This window comes from Diabrotica virgifera, chromosome 7 (assembly GCF_917563875.1).
Source record: "Diabrotica virgifera virgifera chromosome 7, PGI_DIABVI_V3a".
NCBI lineage: Eukaryota > Metazoa > Arthropoda > Insecta > Coleoptera > Chrysomelidae > Diabrotica > Diabrotica virgifera.
In genome coordinates this window covers 207,217,032-207,238,547 of record NC_065449.1, presented here as the reverse complement: position 1 = coordinate 207,238,547, position 21,516 = coordinate 207,217,032, and the positions used below count along the sequence as shown (strand labels likewise).

At 37.7% G+C, this 21,516-nt stretch overlaps 2 protein-coding genes across 3 annotated transcripts in view; one reads left to right on the top strand and one right to left on the bottom strand.

The window, feature by feature from the left end:
- Positions 1 to 9,649, top strand: part of LOC114326241 (zinc finger protein 239-like) — an 88,615-nt gene extending 78,966 nt beyond the window's left edge. The window contains exon 3 of one of the 2 annotated variants that reach the window (XM_050655855.1): positions 7,229 to 9,649. In XM_050655855.1, coding sequence (XP_050511812.1) covers positions 7,229 to 8,100 — 872 coding nt within the window. In that variant the 3' untranslated portion in view covers positions 8,101 to 9,649. The remainder of the gene's footprint in view (positions 1 to 7,228) is intronic. The other variant, XM_050655865.1, reaches the window with a different exon arrangement.
- A 7,514-nt stretch (positions 9,650 to 17,163) lies between these two features.
- LOC114326234 (uncharacterized) lies at positions 17,164 to 18,510 on the bottom strand. The gene has a single exon (XM_028274532.2). The coding sequence runs from the start codon at positions 18,508 to 18,510 to the stop codon at positions 17,164 to 17,166; it is 1,347 nt and encodes a 448-aa protein (XP_028130333.2).
- Between the last annotated feature and the right edge of the window lie 3,006 nt (positions 18,511 to 21,516).

The following is a 21,516-nucleotide window of genomic DNA, read 5'->3' as shown; positions in this document are numbered from 1 at the left end:
TAGCACCTGGTTCGTTATCTGAACATTCCTCGAGCAACCAGTTATCACATGTTATGCACTTGATCTATTCTTCGTTACAAGTGTCCCCATATTTCTCATGGCAGTAAACGCACATTGTATTTTTCTCTTCTTCTGACATTGTTACTGCTTCTGTTGATCTATAATTTTTCTTTCTTTTCAAGTGTCCCTTTTATTTTAATTCCCTATCAAAAAAACTTGGTTCTGTTTTCTTAATATTCTTCTTGACTGATTTAGCCTTTGATGTTTTTAATTTCTCTTCTAGTTGATCTTTATAAGGTAAAATGATGATTATTTTAGATCCTTCTGAGCTTCTCGATGTTGTTTTGGGTTTCTTTTTCTTTTGAGTGGGTTTTGGGATTGAACTTACATTTAAAATAGGAACATAACTGCACGACAGTCGTTCTAGATCTGAATTAACTGGTGGTACATTACGATCTTCCTGGAACTCATCTACAGGTGATACTGGAATAAGTACATATGTCAAGTTATCGTAATTGACCGAGGGATTGACGGTGTCTAAATTCGATTCCTTTTGTATAATGTTCTTGGCCGAATCAAAGTCGCACTCTTAGAACACATCAGGGTTATACGGCCACGGGCAGATTTCTGTTTTTACAAAACCCTTGATAATATTTATTGGTGTAAATGCCTTATGCCCGGTTGCACCAACAGATCTTAAGCTGAAGACGAGAATAAGATAAGAATTAATATAATATAATAATTATAATGTAAATACCTAATAAGAATATCATAATACCGGGTGTCCACTTATATTTTCCCCCATTTTAACTGCCTATAACTTCTAAACGGCTTAAGATAGAAATATGCGGTTTTCGCCGAAATATTTTATTTTAGTAAAAGTTTTGTCTGAATGGATTGAATTTTTTATATGGCTTTCAAATACGAAAAAAATGGCGGATTTTTGAAAAAACGTTGTTGACTTTTTTTTAATGGAACACCAGCGGTGTCATCGTGTGAGAACGCGTGGGAACGCTGTTCCCGTACTGGTTAAGAAAAGAAAAAAAAATAATAGAGAATTTAGGTTTTGTAAACAAAAATTAGCAGTGCGTTCCGGCACTGCGTTCCCGCACTGCTAATTTTGCCATGACACCACTGTGGAACACCCAGTATATTTTTTTGTGAATTGAAAGAAAGGTCATTCACCTATCCAGCGATATAAAGTTTTTCAAAATCGGCTGTCAAATCACTGAGTAATTAATTTTTAAAATGAGAGGTGCAATGTGGAATACCACATACCTAATAACAACTAAGCAAATTGATATTATGTTATTATTATATTGATATTATGTTATATATGTAATTTCCACATTGCATCTCTCATTTTAAAAATTAATTGCTCAGTCATTTGACAACCGATTTTAAAAAAAATATATATCGCTGGATAGGTAAATGACCGTTTTGTCACGTTACAAAACAATACAGGGTGAGGCAGATAAAGGGCCTATTAGAAATATCTCGAGAACTCAAGGTAAGAAAATTATGAAAATCGGAATACAGGGGTTTTGAGGTGTGAACTATTTAATGAAAATATTTTGGTCTCTTTGCTACTTCCGGTTATACCGGAAGTTGGTTGTAACTTCGTTTTTTAAATGGGACACCCTGTATATTTTTACATTTTTGGATTTTCCTTGATTTCTTCTTTCTTAAAATATAAGTTTTTGTAATATTATACAGGGTAGGTTAACATATAATTACGTTTTTTTATTAATTTCGTAGCAAAATTCACACCCTGTAGAATTGTAGTATTTTGACATAATACACTCTGTTTATGTTCAAATGATTTTTAATATAGTCTACTATGTTAAGAATTATTGGTATAGTTAAATTTTTCCTTTATTGTATACAGGGTTGGTCGAAACTCAGAATGAGTATTTTCCGAGTTTTCTTAAATGGAACACCCTGTATTTTAGTATTGTAGTGAAATGTTATTTTAGGATAATTTTTAATTTCTTAAGCAATCCCTATACCTAACTGCTTCAATTTGTGAGTTATTGGTGATTCAAGCCAAACATTAATTGCAACACAAAATACCTGAAATTTTATTAGGTTGGCTGTAAAAATATTCAATCACAAATAATTTTTCGGAAATGAATATGTACATACTAATTGAGACTGATACTTAAAATTGCCAATAATGGTTGAGCTATCAAAATATCTACGTAGTTAAGATTGTTGGTGCGATTAACAATTAAGCACAAATTAAAGCAGTTGGGTATAGGGAATGCTTAAGAATGCATTACAATACTAAAATATAGTGTGTTCTATTTAAGAAAACTCAGAAAATACACATTCCGAGTTTCGACCCACCCTGTATAACAAAATTCAAAATTTAGCTATACTAATAATTGGTAACAATAGTAGACCATATTAAAAATCATTTGAACATATAAAGGGATTTTGATGTAAAACTACTACAATTCTACAGGGTGTGAATTTTGCTACGAAATTAATAAAAAAACGTAATTATCTTTTAATCTACCCTGTATAATATTACAAAACATTATATTTTAAGAAATCGAGGAGAATGCAAAAACGTAAAAATATATAGGGTGTCCCATTTAAAAAAACGAAGTTACAATCAACTTCCGGTATAAGCGGAAGTAGCAAAGAGACCAAAATATTTTAAATAGTTCACACCTCAAAACCCCTCTATTCCAATTTTCATAATTTTCTTTACTTTAGTTCTCGAGATATTTCTAATAGGCCCTTTATCTGGCTCACCCTATATACTGGGTGTTTTAATAAAAAAAGTCAACAACGTTTTTTTTAAATCCGCCATTTTTTATTTAAAAGCGATATAAAAAATGGTCATTTATCTAAAAACTTGAAAAAACGGTCATTTACCTATCCAGCGATATAAATTTTTTAAAAATCGGTTGTCAAATGCCTGAACAATTAATTTTTAAAATGAGAGATGCAATGTGGAAATCACATAACATAATATCAATTTGCTTAGTTATGTTATTTAGATATGTGATATCCACGTTGCACCTCTCATTTTAAAAATTAATTGCTCAGTCATTTGATAACCGATTTTGAAAAAACTTTATATCACTGGATAGGTGAATGACTTTTCTTTCAATTTACAAAAAAATATACTGGGTGTTCCATTAAAAAAAAGTCAACAACGTTTTTTTCAAAAATCCGCCATTTTTTTTCGTATTTGAACGCGATATAAAAAAATTCAATCCATTCAAACAAAACTTTTACTAAAATAAAACATTTCAGCGAATACCGCATATTTCTATCTTAAAGCCGTTTAGAAGTTATAGGCAGTTAAAAGGGGGGAAAATATATGTGGACACCCGGTATAATAATAGATATAATAAGGTAAGAATCGAAAATTATGGTGCAACGTAAGAGATACTCAGGAGGTCCTATGTACAAGTAGAGCATAGCTTATTTTATTTAGCGTATGGCTCAATACATGGAATAAATACAATAATAATTGTAAAAAACGTAAGTACATAATTCAAAAATACAAACATAAGCTTATATAAATAGCTTAGCTAAGGTGGAGCTTAAGATCTGTTGGTGCAGCCAGGCATTAATTAGCGAATTTTCGATGATAGGAGCCATATTGTATTCGGTGATTCTCTACAGCCAGGGTGACTTGTGAGCCAATTGTCCATCTCTTTTATCAGGTAGGCTTTGAAGGGTGCAAATACGCTTACATCAAGAGGTTATAAAGTATTTGAAGTGTGAGGTGGTAAGGTTAATACAGTAACTCCAGATTTCTAGTCAGGTTTATTTACTCAATGGACTTGTGACTTCTAAAAACTGACTAAAAAAGCTGTATTCATTCTCATTATTAGTTTCGTTATTTAAATACATATAACAATTATATTCTACATATAGGTCTTCGATATCTTCGGTGACGAAATCCGATATATGATTAATAAACCGACGATATAGAGACTTAATTAGAATCCGCATTTATTTATTAATACGAAATAAATGTATGGGGAAGGAGATATTTGGCTCAACGCGCCAGATGGAAAGGATAGGGATTCGCCGATTTCGCTCAACCCGTCAAATCGATGGGGTTCGTTCGTCGCACCTATTCGAATTAGGGCCGGTTCTAGGGTTTTGAGCGCCCCGGGCAAAACAAAATTTGGCGCCCTTTCATACTAACATACAAATTTACAGCAAATATTAAAAATAGTAAAAAAGTCAAAACATCAAAATTTTATAATAAAGAACTATGTAAAGATATATTCATTCAAGAAATAGTACAATAGTTATTATAAATAACTATTTATAATTAATAATAACTATTGTACTATTTATTGAATAAATATATGTATTTTTACATATATTCTAATAACTGATGCAACATAAGTATGGCATAACATAACAAGCGCATTTTAAGTTCAAGCGACGAAGGAACGAGAAAAGATAAAGATAAATGCACATTTTCAACAAACAGAAACAAATGTGTATAAACGTTGTACAATACCAAAAAAGATATTGATTGTGCGCACTGCGTGCGCATCCCTAATGACTAAAGAGATGGAGTGGCATCCACATGGCATAAAAAAAGCACGAGGATATTCTTTGCAAACACGAGCTTGTACGTACACCTTTATTTTTCTGTTCATGTTAGAGCCGTTGTCGTATCCTTGGCCTCGACAATAATCTAAATTCAATTAAAAATCTTTCATTAACTGTTTTATTATACCTATGATGTGTAGGCCTATAACTCGATACCTAGATCCAAGGACATGGGAACAATGGAAGAAACAATCGAGATTACACGAATATTAATAAAAGCAGTGTAAGCACTCCACAAGAATAACAAAGTTGCTATCAAAATGGGCAACAGAATATGCAGTCCATTTAAGACGACAAAAGGACTGCTACAGGGCAGCTCCACATCCCCTTTCCCATTAAAAATATTTCTGGAAAAATCTCTGTAATCATGGAGAGGAAAGTGTAAAGGAATGGACATACCATTAAGAAACGAATACGTATATACCTAAGTTTTGCTGACAACCAAATGGTGATCGCACACTATTTGAAATGGAAATAAACCTAAAGAAAATTGAATACCTAACAATGTAGAATACAGAAATAAAACAATTGGAAATAGACGAAGGTAAACGAATCAAAACTGAAACTGAAATAGTAAGAAAAAGAAGAATACATACACCATGACAAGAAATATCCAAGAAGTATCCAGTATAACATATGGGTGTGAAAATTGTATAAGAAAACCAAAAACAAAATAAGAACAACAGATATGGAAATACTAAGAAGGAGAAGAAGCTTCAGAGTAACAAAAACAGATAGAATAAATAACAAAGAGATTTAGAAAAGAATGGGAACGAACTCAGATATAATAGAAATAGACTACATAGAACAGAAGGAATTAACCTGGTACAGACAGTCATAAGAGGACAAAAAGGATGGATAAACAGAATAACAGAGTGGAGTCCCATAGGAAAAGGAAAGAGAGGCAGACCACGAAGATCTTTCAGAGATGAAGTGGACGAAGTAATGGAAAAAAGAAATCTGCAGGAAGGGGACTGGCAAAATAGAAAGAACTGGAGAGAACGGTTACAAGGTATTCGAAATAGGTTTCTATACATTCATATCAAGAAGAACTTGTCATTCTTAATTGATTCATGCCCAGTTTGGTAGAAAAATAATTTAAAAGAAGAAATAAATCACTTTACAATGAAAGAATAGGTAAATTTATTTACTAAGATCGATGAGAATAATAATTTTAAAAAAACACTTCAAATATTCAAAATTCTCGTCATTTACCTCATGATAATGTAAAATTTAATAGTAGATATGATTTCCTACCATAAATTTAAATATAGGTACATTAATTTTGCCTGCACACTACCACCTGCGCTACGCCATGGGCCGGCGTAGCGCAGGTGGTAGTGTGCTTGCCTCGCATGCCGGTGGTCCGGAGTTCAAATCCTACCGCCGGCAAGAACAACTAGACATTTTTAAAAATGTTTATAGGCCCCAGGTCGACTCAGCCTGAATAAAATGAGTACCTTGGGTAAAACCAGGGGTAATAATAGGCGGTTGAAGCGTAACACTGGCCCTGTTACCTTCCTTGTATACCGTAGGCCCTAGATATAGCAGACTACCCTGCTATACTCCCAAAGCCGCGTGCGGTATAAAACGGGAGACTATTATTATTACATTAATTTTTTTTATTACGTGGATAGCTACTTACCGAAATTTATTTAACATAATATAATAAAAATTCATTAATTTCACAACTAACATCTTAAAAAACTTTTTTTGTTTCACAAAGCACACGCGTCAATGTTAATGCAAATTTACAGAAATACTAAAAAGTAAAAATATTATTTAACCAATCAGGCGTATGATGACATAAGCGCCAATGTAGTATCACTGTCTATTCATGAATTTGTTGGTAATTTAAAATTTGATCTTCTTGGATTTTTTAAGTAGATTGTTGACATACGTGACAAATAACCGTTTCAAAAAAATGAATAAACTTTTTAATCTGTCTGCAGTCTGCAGTAATTTTATATGAGTAATAATAGCCATAACCATTCTTAGGTTGCATTATTTTTAATAGTGGGCTTTGGTTTTAGTCTATTATTATTTTTTTAATTATAAATTCTGACTATAGATAAAAATAGTTTTCTTTTAAATAATATTAGAAAATTATTCAATCAATGTCTTAGGAAAAATGTTCAAAAGTAATATATAAAATCTAAAAAGTATTTTATTTTTATATCAGCGTCCCTAAAAATTTGGCGCCCCGGGCGGTCGCCCGGCTCGCCCGCCCCTTTATCCGGCGCTGATTCGAATGATTAGTTATCCTTCGTTCAGCATACACAGAAATGAACTAATAAATTTCCATTCGGTCTTTTATACTGTATAAGAGCACGTTTTGTGGATTACATGGGCTTACTCTACACGATAAAAGTGTATTATCGTCACTTAGTATATTAGCAATATTGGTATATGGCAATATCCTCTTCCCCTTTTAAATAACCTTAATCCTTGATATCACTATATTTCTGATTCTAGTCATTGGTTAAAAAATCATAGTATCGTTAATGGCGTTTTAGTATGTTTTTAAGTTTTATTTATTATTCTAATATTCATTCTTACTAAATTTTATTACTTTTTGTTATACCCTGTAGTTTCTGCATAAAAAAATTTACAGTTTTTATTTTTATTTTAGGATTTCTTGAGAACGGAATGGACATCATGAAAACTGAACTTGCATGCACTACACAACAACAAATAAGTGCAAACACTGAAGAAATAACATCAAAAAATTCTATTTGTAAATGTGAAATTTGTTTTAAGCAATTTAACAAAGCAGGTTCTTTGAAACGACATATAAAAACGCACACTGCAGAAAAGCTTTACAAATGTGAAATTTGTTTAAAGCAGTTTAGTCAAGCAACTAGTTTGAAAGCACATTTGAGAGTACACACTGGAGAAAAGCCTCACAAGTGTGAAATTTGCTTTAAACAGTTCACTGATAAAAGCAATTTCCATCAACATATGAAAGTTCACACTGGAGAAAAGCCTTACAAGTGTGAAATTTGTTTTAAGCGGTTTTCTCAAAAAGGTAATTTAAATGGTCATTTAAGATTGCACACTGGAGAAACGCCTTATAAGTGTGAAATTTGTTTTAAGCAGTTTAACCAAAAAATTAGATTGAAAACACATTTTAGATCGCACACTGGAGAAACGCCTTATAAGTGTGAAATTTGTTTTAAGCAGTTTTCTCACAAAGGTTATTTAAATGATCATTTAAGATTGCACACTGGAGAAACGCCTTATAAGTGTGAAATTTGTTTTAAGCAGTTTAACCAAAAAATTACATTGAAAACACATTTTAGATCGCACACTGCAGAAACGCCTTATAAGTGTGAAATTTGTTTTAAGCAGTTTAGTCATGCACATAGTTTGAAATATCATTTGAGAGGGCACACTGGTGAAAAACCTGAGAAGTGTGAAATTTGTTTTAAGCAATTTACTCGACCATATTCTTTGAAACGCCATTTGAGAGTGCACACTGGGAAAACTGCCTTACAAGTGTGAAATTTGTTGTAAGTAATTTACACAAACGGAGAAACGCCGTATAAATGTGAAATTTGTTTTAAGCAGTTAATGCTCGGTTGCACCAACAGATCTTAAGCTTAAGTCGAGAATATCATGAGAATTAATATAATATAATTATAATATATTACAATAAGAATACCATAATATAATAATAGATATAATTGATAATAAGGTAAGAATCTAAAATTATGGTGCAACGTAAGTGCAACTGTTGGTGCAACCAGGCATTAGTCATGTAAATAGTTTGAAATATCATTTGAAATTGCACACTGGTGTGGTGTAAAGCCTTACAAGTGTGAAATTTGTTTTAAGCAGTTTGCTCGACTAGATCATTTGAAACGTCATTTGAGAGTACACGCTGAGAAAACTGCCTTACAAGTGTGAAATTTGTTGTAAGTAATCTACATAAATAGGTCATTTGGCAATACACACTGCAGAAAAAGTTAATTTTGTCTAAAGGCGGCGCCAGACATGCGGTATTTGGCAAATACTGAACAAGTACTCGCTATTTGCCTATTAGTGTGGAGGGGTTGCTTGCTATTTGGCATTGACCAATTTTAGTGCTTGTCGAATATTTGTAGTGTTCCTGTACGTTGTCGGTCTTTTCAACACTTCAAAGTAAACAAATATTCGCCGTTTGAATATTTTTATTCTCATTTACATATTCGTGCAAGCATAAGCAAGTTTTTAAATGTTGGGTTAAAGTTTATATCGTTTATTAAAGTACTTTACTTATTGCTACAGAACGTAGAAAATACTGAAAAATGTTAAATATAGAGTAGACCAATGAAAGTATTTTACAATTTTTGGATGTATACGAAAATAAACCTATAATATGGAATGCGAATCTTTTAAATCATACAAATCGAAATGATGTTTACGATGCATGAAAACGAATACACGTTAAAATCAGTGAGAAATACACGATAAGCGAGTTAAAAAATAAAAAGGAATCATTTAGAGCCCATTCGCAAAAATCAAACCAAAGCTTAAAAAGTGGTTTGATTAAGTGACACCATCCACCATCTTCTCATTCTTGGCTTCTTTTCTGTTATTTAATAATAAACTTCCACCAGACTTAATGACAAAAGCGGCTAAATTTATAAGAAGCTGATATGTATCACTAACCGTTATGTTAGTATTAGTAGCACTTACAAAAAAAGTATCTGAATAACTCACAAGTTTGTTCCTTTTTTATTTATTTATTTATTTTAAAATTTATAATGTAAGTAATATTGCAGTTACGTGTTCCCTTAATCTCTTTATATATTTATCTTGTTCTTCCTAGATATGTAATATGTATATGTATGTGTATGCGGGTAGGTGGGTATAGGTGTGTATGTTTATAATATAATATGTAATATAGGTATGTCTATATATGTATAAGTTTGTATACTAGAACTTACTTGCATTTTTATACTTTTTTAATGCTATTTATATCTAAGTTATTTATGTACATGTAGCGAACTAAATTTCTTGTTATGAAACTGTAAAGTTTTTATAAACAATAAAATTCTATCTATCTATCTATCTGTCTATCACTAACCGTTATGTACCTACCTTTTTTGTTGGTTTAGAATATATTTGTTGTTCCCACAGTGATTCGATACACGAAAAATGTGCCAAGGTGCTTGCCGTTTAACGAACACTTTCATGAGCACTCAAATATTTGATATTTAGCAAGCACTTGTTCAGTATTTGCCAAATACCGCATGTCTGGCGCCGCCTTAATGCTATGGAATTTTGTAGTTTGAAAAAGTAAACATGTGAAACTGCACATTTAATAAACTTTAATGCAACAAGACTCATTTCTTGTCGTCCATAATTGATGTTTTTAGAATCTACATGAGGTTTTTTACAATTTAGAAACATTTGATCAAATGTAAGTCAGAAAGTAAATACTTAAAAATGCTTTATTTTCAAAAATATATCAAAAAGGGTAATTTTGTACCCTTAAATTGCTCAATATAACAAAAAAATCACATGTTTGTTAAATGATCTATCTCTTAAACAATTATTGTAATATTAGGTACCTATAACCTATGCCAGAGACTGCTCTTTTCTACCACACCTCTTATTCCTATGGCGTACCTAATCACAATCATTTTTCTGGTTGTGATAACCTCGGGTAATAAATTCAGTCGGAGACAAGATTCGTGTTTGTTAAGACATTTATTTTGAACTAAACATACAAAAGAAAAGATAATTATCGTTAATTACTTATTAGTTTCGTTATTTAAATACAATAGTCAATAGGGAATTTGCAAAAAAATTTAAATTCGAAAATAATGTTATAAATGCACAACAAAACATAATTTAAAACACGTATTAAAGATAAAAGAGTTGTTTTTGTGTTCCGTTTGGCCCATAAAGAAGATTCTAAGGCTAATAAGGCTCCACGGGCGACAAATTTACGCTAGCACTAGCCGTAAAACGAACTTAATGTTCCGCGGAACGGAATAGGAATAGCCGAACTGAACCGACTACGCACAAGTCTAGTCGGTTCAGTTCAGTTCGGTTATTCCTATTCCGGTCCGCGGAACCTTAAGTTCGTTTTACGGCTACTGCTAGCGTAAATTTGTCGCCTGGAGCCTTAGGCCTATTTCATACTTTACGACTTCGGTCGTTACGACAAACGGTCGTAACGACCACTCCTCCACCACTTCTCCACTCTCCTGTCAATTCATCTCTTTGAGGGCCAAATATCATTCTGAGAACTTTCCTTTCAAACACCAGTAGCTTATTTATTTCCCGCTGATGTAGAGTCCATGTTTCACTTCCATATGTAACAATTGAGCGGATAACTGACATACAGTCTTAATTTAGATTGTCTTTGTAGCAGCTTAGATCTTAATAGTGATGACAGGGAGTATTATGCTATTTTCCACGCAGCTATTCTTGCTGATACCTCTTTTTATATGTGGTTGTCATTTGTGATTAGCGCCCCTAGATATTTAAACTCTTTTACTACTTCGAAGTTGTAGTCATTATTAGTTATATTCTGCCAAACTCTTGGTCTTGGATTTTTGGTTACCAATGTATTTCGTCTTTTCTTCATTTATTCGACGGCCCAGACAACCTGTTTCTTCCTCGAGTTGTGAAAACACCTCTTTCACGTCTCTTGTATATTGAGCGACTGCACCTAGATCATCAGCAAATGCCAATGTATCGAACCGTCTATAATGTTCTAAGGTCCTACTAAGAAATAAGAAAAGTCAATTACCTTAAATCTACGACTTCCGAAGTCTCACCAAACACACGAACTGGTTGACGTCCTCTGCGATGGCGATGAGACACCACCTCTAGTATCCGCCACTGTCTTACTGCTCCCGGGTCCCAGCTAATCCGCCATTTAGTGTTCCAAGTCTACACTCTAGACGACAACTTCGGACATAGTTAGTACGGTATTACGCGAATTCGTATTTTTTTTCGCAGATCACTAGTAGTTCCGATCGCACCCCTTTCCTCAAGGAATTAATCCGTAACAAGAAAAAAAATTACCCTTCGTTCGCTTACACACACGCCGAGCAAAACAAAACATTCCAATCGTCTTTTATTTTGACCGTTCTTCGCAGCGCACTCCCCAAAGAACAAAATAACACTGCCATAAAATCCTCGAATCTGTTTTTCTCTCGTCTCTTAGAAGTTTCAACACCCAACAAACGAAATCATAAATCCCTTTTACTATCCTACAAAATGCACCTGCTCCTATCGCGTGTCATAAACATTTCCATTCTCAGCCGCCGACGAAAAACACCTCCTTTTACACGGAAAGAATCTGTTACCGCGACCAACAATACAGGCACCAGGCTGACGGCCGTAAAACCAGGGACGTTACATCACTCCCCTCCACATAAAAAGATTGCCCCAAGGACAATCCTTTTCAATCCTCTATACGATATCTAAGGGGTTTTCGCCTCTCTCGCTGAGGCCGGCCTCCTCTTGATAACCCAGGTTCCTCCACGGTTGCTTCGTTAATTATGTCTAGGATTTCCTCGTCACCCGAACTTTCCCCTACTTCTGCCGCTACCATCTGCTCTTCTTCACTGCTGGTGTCCGCAAGCTGCTGCAAGTCCCGCAGTTCTTCACTGAGACCGGAGTCATCTGTCCAGAACTCACTCTCGCCAATTCCATCGGAGGTTGGAGTGTATCGCTGTGGAGGCCTTCTCGTTCTTGGGGCTATCACTCTCGATTCGTCCGGAACGTCTCCAATATCTGCCGTACCCCCTAAGTCATCGTCGTCAACCTCTGGCTCTCTTGCATAACCCCATACAATCTCTCCTTCCTCGTCGCTTCCCTCGTCGTCGGTCATCCTGGGTCTCTCCTCTACTCCATCTTCTATTATTCGCGGAAGGGATAACGTAGGTTTTGCTTGGTTGCCGATTTGTTCTTCCGATACGTCTGGATCTTCCCAGGCTTTATAATATTTTAGCCGATCTATGTGGTAAGTTTGGGTCTTACCGTCGCCCTTATCTACCACGTAGTTCACAGCCCCGCGTTTTTCTATGATTTTGTATGGCCCACTCCATGGTTTGAAAAACTTCTTACTGACTCCGCTGGGCACGATCGGATTTTGAATATATACATAATCACCCTCCTTTAAATTTCTCTCGTGCCTTCCCCGATTCATTCTCTCGGCATTAGTTTGTTCTAGTTTCCGCGCTTGTTCTGCTGCTAATATATAAGCCTCGTCCAGTCGCCTTCGCAGTTCCGCTGGGTAGCTTAACTCTCCTCGGTCATCTATTCTCGGTCCCACGTCACAGTCAAAAGGAATATGTACTTCCCTCCCAAAGGTTAACCAATTTGGGGTGAACCCCGTAGCATTATGTTTCGCACTCCGGTAAGCCATTAGCGCCAGTCCTATATGTTCGTCCCAGTCCCGTGCCTTACTGTTCACATAATGCTTCACCATTCCAATAAGTGTTCGGTGCAATCGCTCCACCCGTCCATTTACTTGGGGCCGATACGCCGTGGTTTGAATCTTCTTGATTCCCAATAGTCTACAAACTTCTTTCATTAGCTCCGAAACAAAATTTGTCCCTTGATCCGTCAGTAACCGCTCCGGCGCTCCATGCCGAAGAACGACCTCGTTCACAAAAACACGCGCCACAGTTTCGGCCGATAAGTCTTTTATGGGTATCGCCTCAGCATATCGCGTAAAGTGGTCTACGTACGTCAAGAGATATTTATTACCTCTCTGCGTTTGTGGCAAAGGACCCACTATATCCATTCCTACCATTTCGAGAGGTCTAGACGTATGGTATGGTTCACAAATGGGCACCCTATTTACACTTTTCGTCCGTCCACATTCTCTACAGTCCTCAACATGCTTTCTTACGTCCTTTTGCATGGTTTTCCAGTAAAACTGTGACTCCGCCCGCTGAAGTGACCGCTGTACCCCACAATGTCCCGCACTCGGTTCATCATGTGTCCGCTTCAACACCCGATTTCTCATTTTCACGGGTACTACGACTCGCCACCTACCGTCCGTCACTTTGTATAGTATGCCGTCCAAATCCTTTCGATATTCCTCGCTCCCACTGTTGACATAACGCTGGCACTCGTTATCAGACTCTTGAGTTCTTTTGATCCACTCCCGATCTATTGAGTAATCTTCATCGCGCCTAACATTTGCTACGGCTCTACTTAAAGCGTCCGCGTTTACGTGTCTCTTTCCCGGCTTATACACTACCTCATACTCGTACTCGGCCAGTTTCATTTGCCATCTCGCTAGTCTAGACGACGGATCTTTCACCTGCAACGTCCAACGTAACGGCGCATGATCGGTGATTACGCTAAACCTCCGCCCGTATAAGTAGCACCTAAACTGACCGATTCCCCAAACCATCGCTAAAAGTTCCTTCTCCGTTACCGAGTAGTTTCTTTCCGCCGTGTTGAGTTGCCTTGAAGCGTAGGCTATCGGATGCTCTTCTCCTTCAAGTCGCTGTGACAAAACCGCACCCAAAGCTAGTCCCGACGCATCAGTCGCTAGAATGAATGGCAGTTCAAAATCTGGATAGCGCAATACGGGGTGTTTCGACAAACTCTCTCTTAGTCGGTCGAACGCTTCCACTCTAGTTGGGGTCCACTCAAACGTAGTTTCCACTTTTATTAGTTCTGTTAGCGGCTTAGCTATTTCCGCATACCCTTTTATGAATCGCCGATAATATCCCGTCAACCCCAGAAAGGCGCGTACTTCTCGCACAGTCTTCGGCCGCGGATATGTGCGTATTGCTACAACCTTCTGTGGGTCAGGTTTTACACCTGCGCTGGTGACTAAATGACCTAAATATATTAGTTCACTCATCATGAACTGACATTTCTTAAGGTTCGCTTTAACACCTACTTCACGTAGCCGCTGTAAAACATTTCGCAACCGCCTATTGTGTTCCGTCTCATCCGCTGCAAAGATCACTACGTCGTCCAAGTAAACATAGCACTCCGTCCCCTTTATTCCCATTAGTACCGCGTCAATGAATCTCTGGAACGTTGCTGGTGCTCCTGACAGTCCAAACGCCATCCGGTTATATTCATAGTGTCCATCAATCGTATTGAACCCAGTCTTCTCTCGGTCCTCTGGTCTGATCTCAATCTGATGGTACCCGCTGGCTAAATCAATGGTCGTGTACCACTTGCATTTTCCCAACCGATCCAATGTTTCATTTATGTTGGGAAGGGGATAGGTGTCCGCCCTTGTCACCGCGTTCAACCCCCTAAAATCAGTACAAAACCTGTACTTTGCCTCCTCCCCCTCCATAGCCTTTTTCTTTACCAACACCACTGGCGCTGCCCACGGTGAAGTCGACGGTGCAATTATACCCTTGTCCAGAAGATCCTGTATTTGCCGTCTCATCTCGTCCTGCAAACGGAAAGGTACTCTATAAGCCGATTTAGCTATCGGGGCAGCATCCCCCGTGACGATCTTATGTTGCACCTGATTAGTACATGAGAATTCCCCCTCCGTCTCTGCATCCATCACATCGCGGTATTCAAGCAATATCTCCCCTATATTTTTTTCCTGCCCCACTGACAAGTGGGCCAACTTCTTGTGAATTTCCTCTGTGAAGTCGGACCCTTGAGATTCAGCTCTCACCTGTCTCACCATCTTCGTATTATCTCGAGCGATTATTGCCGTCTTTCCTACGACTCTTCCCGAACTTAGCTCCACGGGTTCCTGGTTACAATTTATGAACTTCACCCATACATTATCTCCCATTCGCGTTGCCATCACTCGGTTCACTCTAACACCTGATGGTAGGTGTCCAAACTGCTCGACAATTATTTCCTCCGGTTGGTTCGTTCCTCTAATTTTGGCTTTTAGTATAGTTTCGCTCCAGGCTGGCAGGTGGGCCCTACTTTTTAGTACCACTTCAGCTGGCTCCCAATTTTTCTGACAGACTCCGCCGCAAATTGCTCTTATTCGCCGATCCTTTGGTGCCCGCTGAATCTCGCCATCTATTACTTTAAAATACTCTCCTTCATCCATATGATCTCCCTGAATCTGAATCCTCTGCAAACACACAAATTCGTCTCCCTTGCTCCTTCCATTTTTCCTTGTTTCTTTGAAATATTCCCGTACAAACGCGACATGTTTCTTTTGGTTCTTTCTATGCTCGTTGTTTAGGTGAGAACGTATTTTTTTGAAATAATCCCGTATAAACTCGACATGTTTCTTCTGGTTCTCTCTATGCTCTTCGCTTTGGTGCAAAATAATGGGGATATTTTCCTCCTCTGCCTCAAATAACTTAAAGCGATTCTTCAATTCTATTCCACCACGTATCCCACTTTCATCAGATGTACGCTTTATCGTTTTCTTTCGCTCCCTATTCGTTTTGCTTTTGCTCGCTGTACGCTGCTGTGCATTTTCTTCCATCACTTCTTTGATTACTTCCCAATATTTATCCCGCATTACATATTCTGTCAATGCTTGCATCTCACAGCATCTCTTGTCGGGTTGCAAGACCTCTCGAATCCTTTCTGCTAACTTAATCTTTCCCTTAAGGTTAAAATGGAATCCCTGCTTGGTATAATCGCTTCTCCTTGTGCCGCTGTATATATCGACCAGATCTACATTCATATGTATCTGCATCACCATTAACAAGTCCAAATTATGTTGACGGACGTCTTCAACAACAGTAGAACTTGATACTACGTCGAATCGTTTTGGTAGATTGCAGAGAATAATCTTAGGTTTTTCTGTCTTCACAAATAACCTCGCTCTTGCATCATTTGCTTGCTCTTGTTGTTTCCGCCGAATATCGTTGGTGCCCGTTAGCAAAACGAGACAATCATTAGTTCCAAGTGTACTCGTCCGTTGCTGTACCCCATTAATAATATCTACAGTGCCATGACCTGGCCAAACCATTTCCTCGATTTCCCATTCATCTCCAATCCATCGCTGAAGAAGTGGTTTCAGAAAGCGTCCATGACTATCCGCTGCGATCACTAATGTTCGCCGAGCAGAAGTTTCCTTACGGTTACCCCCACTACCGCTATTTCCTAGCTTTTTCATTGTTGTCTCCACATGATACTCCTTGATTTCGTTTCGCTGTAAATCAAATGTTACTTTTCTCCTTTTATCTCCCAGTATCTCGTGAGTGACTTTCCGTATAACAGGTATCATGGCCTGCTTCGTCCGCAATTCATTTCTATTAACGTCGATTACCAGTCCAAGTCGTTTCATCAGATCGAGTCCCAATATACCTTCAGCTCCACAGTCCACATCGACTATCCATACCTCATGTATGGCTGCGGTATCACCGATGGTTACGTTTAGCTTCTGCTTACCCTGGATGCGTTGACATACCCCCGTCACCCCCGTAATGGTCTCGCTTCGGCCGGTGATGACTGGTACACCCTCCACAGCTTCTCGCAGTAAGGTTACATCGGCTCCCGTATCCACTAAAACTTTTCTATTAGCCCCTTGAAAATCGGCCGTAATTATCAAGGATGTTACTCCCCCTGCGGTTACGGTCGCTTTCCCAATATATCCCCCTCCAGTTTTCTGGGCCATCTCCAAGCTAGGGGAACCTGGAGGGCCACCTAGTTTGGGGAAACGCTACGGCTTTCAGCTCGTCTTCCGGCTAGGCTCGCATAATCTTCCACCTCCCTGTCTGACTTATCTGATTCCCATGACCGTTGTCGCCGCGAAAATGAACCCCTCCTCGCGGATGTTCCAGTATTTTGGCACTGTCTCCACACGTGACCGCCATATCCACAATTATCGCATATGGTCTGTGGACATGTGTTTATAAAATGGCCCGGTCGCCCACACTGAAAGCATTCTTCGTTGCTCGCCCTTTTCCCCAACCGTGTTCGTTCTTCCGGTTTCCAACGTGAATCCCCACTCTTCTGGTTGCCCAGATGTATCGTGCACTCCCGTGTCCAGTGACCAACCTGTCCACACCTCCTACATGGGGTATACGGTACCCTGCGCAGTGATCTCTGCCGCTCTCCTTGCACTTCTCCAGCCGGATTCGCCCTATCATGCCATTTACTTCCGGCCGCTACTATAACCTCTGCACGGTCCATCTTTACAAATCCTTCCTTCTTCTCACCTTCTATCCGCCGAATTCCTCTTCGCTCGCTGCTATTGCTTGCTACCGTCGCAAAGCTCTTCTCAGAATCGCTGCTGTTTGCTTCTTCTTCCTCTAGTTCCTTCCTCACCTTCCTTACTCTTTTCCGGTCACCTTCCTCTCCTATGTCCTTCAACATATTTAATACTGCCGTCAGGGTATTTACTCCCTTCCTAGCCTTCACCACACGTCGTACCTCGCTATTTAAACCCTCCATGAATACTCCCAAGATCATTTCCTCTCGAATCTCATTCGCTACTTTCTTTTCTTCTTCTTTCTCATATTCTTTCACAACATAGCGCGCCGCTGTCCTACACCTATCAGCGAATCTCCGATAATTTTCCCCCTCCTTCCGTCGGATGTTCATTAGTTTCACCATTTCATCCACTCTGTCTTTCTTCACCCCAAACCGCTGCAATAGCAGTCCTTTTATCTCCTTCCATGTCCATCCCTCTTGCTTCTCACTCGTCGCATTTCGCAAAAATTCCGCCGCCTCGCCAATCATCCTTCGTCTCACCAAATCAGCTGTGTTCTGCTCAGTCCACCCATTAATTTGCTGCAACATCTCTACTCTCTCAACAAACTCCTCTACACCCATCTCTCCTTCGCTTCCACACCATTCTTTTACCTCTCTAGCACCTATCATTTCCGCCCTCCTACTTCCGGCCATTCTCAGTTCTTCCATCTCCTTTCTCAAATAGTTTAGTTCATTTTGGGCGACTCTCTGTCTCTCATCTTGTAACTTGCATACTTCCTCTCTCGCCTTTTCTAACTCTTGTTTCAATCTATCTACCTCGTCACCAACTTCCGCCATGGTTTTTAGAGGCAAAACAAAACCCCAGTCTTACACCCGTCGGCACCGTGCCTTTCGCTTGGTTCTCGTCACACCTATACCCCGAGTAGACAGCCCAATGTCCACGACAACTAATAACTAATCTATCCCACCGCTGCCACCATTGTATCGAAACGTCTATAATGTTCTAAGGTCCTACTAAGAAATAAGAAAAGTCAATTACCTTAAATCTACGACTTCCGAAGTCTCAGCAAACACACGAACTGGTTGACGTCCTCTGCGATGGCGATGAGACACCACCTCTAGTATCCGCCACTGTCTTACTGCTCCCGGGTCCCAGCTAATCCGCCATTTAGTGTTCCAAGTCTACACTCTAGACGACAACTTCGGACATAGTTAGTACGGTATTACGCGAATTCGTATTTTTTTTCGCAGATCACTAGTAGTTCCGATCGCACCCCTTTCCTCAAGGAATTAATCCGTAACAAGAAAAAAAATTACCCTTCGTTCGCTTACACACACGCCGAGCAAAACAAAACATTCCAATCGTCTTTTATTTTGACCGTTCTTCGCAGCGCACTCCCCAAAGAACAAAATAACACTGCCATAAAATCCTCGAATCTGTTTTTCTCTCGTCTCTTAGAAGTTTCAACACCCAACAAACGAAATCATAAATCCCTTTTACTATCCTACAAAATGCACCTGCTCCTATCGCGTGTCATAAACATTTCCATTCTCAGCCGCCGACGAAAAACACCTCCTTTTACACGGAAAGAATCTGTTACCGCGACCAACAATACAGGCACCAGGCTGACGGCCGTAAAACCAGGGACGTTACAGCCAACAATAGTTTTGATCCTCGATTCGCAAATGCGCCTGTCATGCCAGCTCAGATGATATTTTACTTATTACATATTCTAAGGCCAAATTGAATAGCAACGGTGATAAGGGGTCTCCTTGTTTAAGTCGTGATTTTATAGTCTTTTATATTTGTTGCCAGTAATTTAAGACATTTTAAGGGGCTATCCTAGTGTAAAAGTACGAAATTCATATACTTTTTTGGGAATTTCTAAAGTAAAAAGTACTATACCAATTGTTTTGAAAATTTACATGGGCATTTATTATAAAAAGAAGTACATGTAGAACAATTTTCATAAAAAAATTATGAAAATTACACGATTTATGTCCCATCTACTGGCACCGTGAAAATAAAAACATGGCCCCACTGCTGCAGTGATTGGAACTAATAGAGACCCTGAAACATAAAATTTCAAAGTGGTTATTGAAATATAAGTTATTTCCTATACCATCAACTAGGATTTTTGAAAAAAAAAATATTAAAATTTGGAAAAATGGCGCAGTGTTGAATTTTATTTAAATTAGCTAAAACATTTTCAGTTTCAAAAACCGCCAAATTGACATTTTTTATCCGATCAAAAAACCCCTAGTTGATGATATAGAAAATAACTTTGAAATTTTATGTTTCAGAGTCTCTATTAGTCACAATCACTGCAGCAGTGGAGCTATGTTTTATTTTCGAGGTGCCAGTAGGTTTAAATCGTTTAATTTTCAATATTTTGTTATAAAAATTGTTTTACATGTACTTCTTTTTATAGTAAATGCTCACGCAAATTTTCTAAATAATTGGTACAGTACTTTTTATTTTAAAAATTCCCAAAAAGTATATGAATTTCTAACTTTTACACTAGGATAGCCTCTTAAAACACAAAAATTAAAAGTAATTCAGGTACATTTATTGAGAGCCACAAATATAATCCTTCAATGAGCCACAAATAATCCTTCAAGGAGGCTCGCGAGCCACATTTTGGCCACCCTTGATATATCCTATCAGATTTATTGTTTCTATAAATTCGTCTAAAAAGCTATTACGGTTCTGTTCGGAAAGTGAAGTGTTTTGTACAAGGATCTACAGACCGAGCGAGTCTCGTAAATTGCACGGCTTCGAGCCACGCTTCACGCAACCGTATTTGCGTACTTGTGTTTCGAGTTGCGTGGTCGTGCGAAGTTATAATTTACCAAATTTAAATACAGAGAGTCAATTATCTCAATTGTTTTTTTGAAAAATGCTCAGACCCGCCGATTAGTATTTCAAATTGTCCTTTTTGACATACAATAATAATGTATACAGGGTGTCCCAATTTAGAGATATGACGTCCTCGACGTCAGCAAAATATACAATTTGCAGAGTAAATGCTTGTTTTTTTGATAAAATAATACAAATTGTATGTAGGTAGGTAGAGTAACTAAGCGTTGAGTAGTTATAGCAAAAGTAGCTACGCCATCTGTAAAAAAGGTATACTACATTCATCTCGCTAAACTCGACCGTTATCGAGATAAACGCATTTTAAATCTGAGAGACAACATAATTTTTTGCATAAGTAATATCATTGTAGTTACACCCGAAAAATAACTTAAAATCATAAAAATTTACAAAAATGTATCGCAAATTTCTTGAAATGGAATTTGCGATGCAATGACATAAATATGAGAACTGTCACAATTATTATATGGTTTCATGTTTATTTTTCGGGTCTAGCTACAATGATATTATGCAAAAATTATGTTGTATCGCAGATTTAAAATGAGAAAACAGTAGTTGAGTTTATTATTGAGATGAATGTAGTATACCTTTTTTAAGTAAAAATATTGAGAGAACAAAAGTTTTTATTCAAAAAGTAGGGGATATAAAAGTTGAACGTATTAAATGAGCGCTGATGAAAGACGTATATGTGGCGCCCTCTGGGTAATACGTGGTAATACATCAGTTTCGGTGGCGAATTTAGATTTCTCATCCCAAAAAACCCCCGCTTACCAAATTTCGTGTTGTTATCGCATGCCTTTCGGGAAATATTCAAGAATAAATAAAATAAAAGTTTAATTTTGACACCCTGTATTTCGGTTATTATCAACTTTTATGCTAAGGTAAGTTAGCTTAAATCCACCTATTTTAAGCTTAGAAATCTACGGTTAAGTTATGGCCCATTCTTTACCAAACACTCTGTATAA

Excerpts from the sequence above, each read along its gene's own strand:
- LOC114326234 (XM_028274532.2), bottom strand. The coding sequence starts at position 18,510 with ATGGCGGAAGTTGGTGACGAGGTAGATAGATTGAAACAAGAGTTAGAA.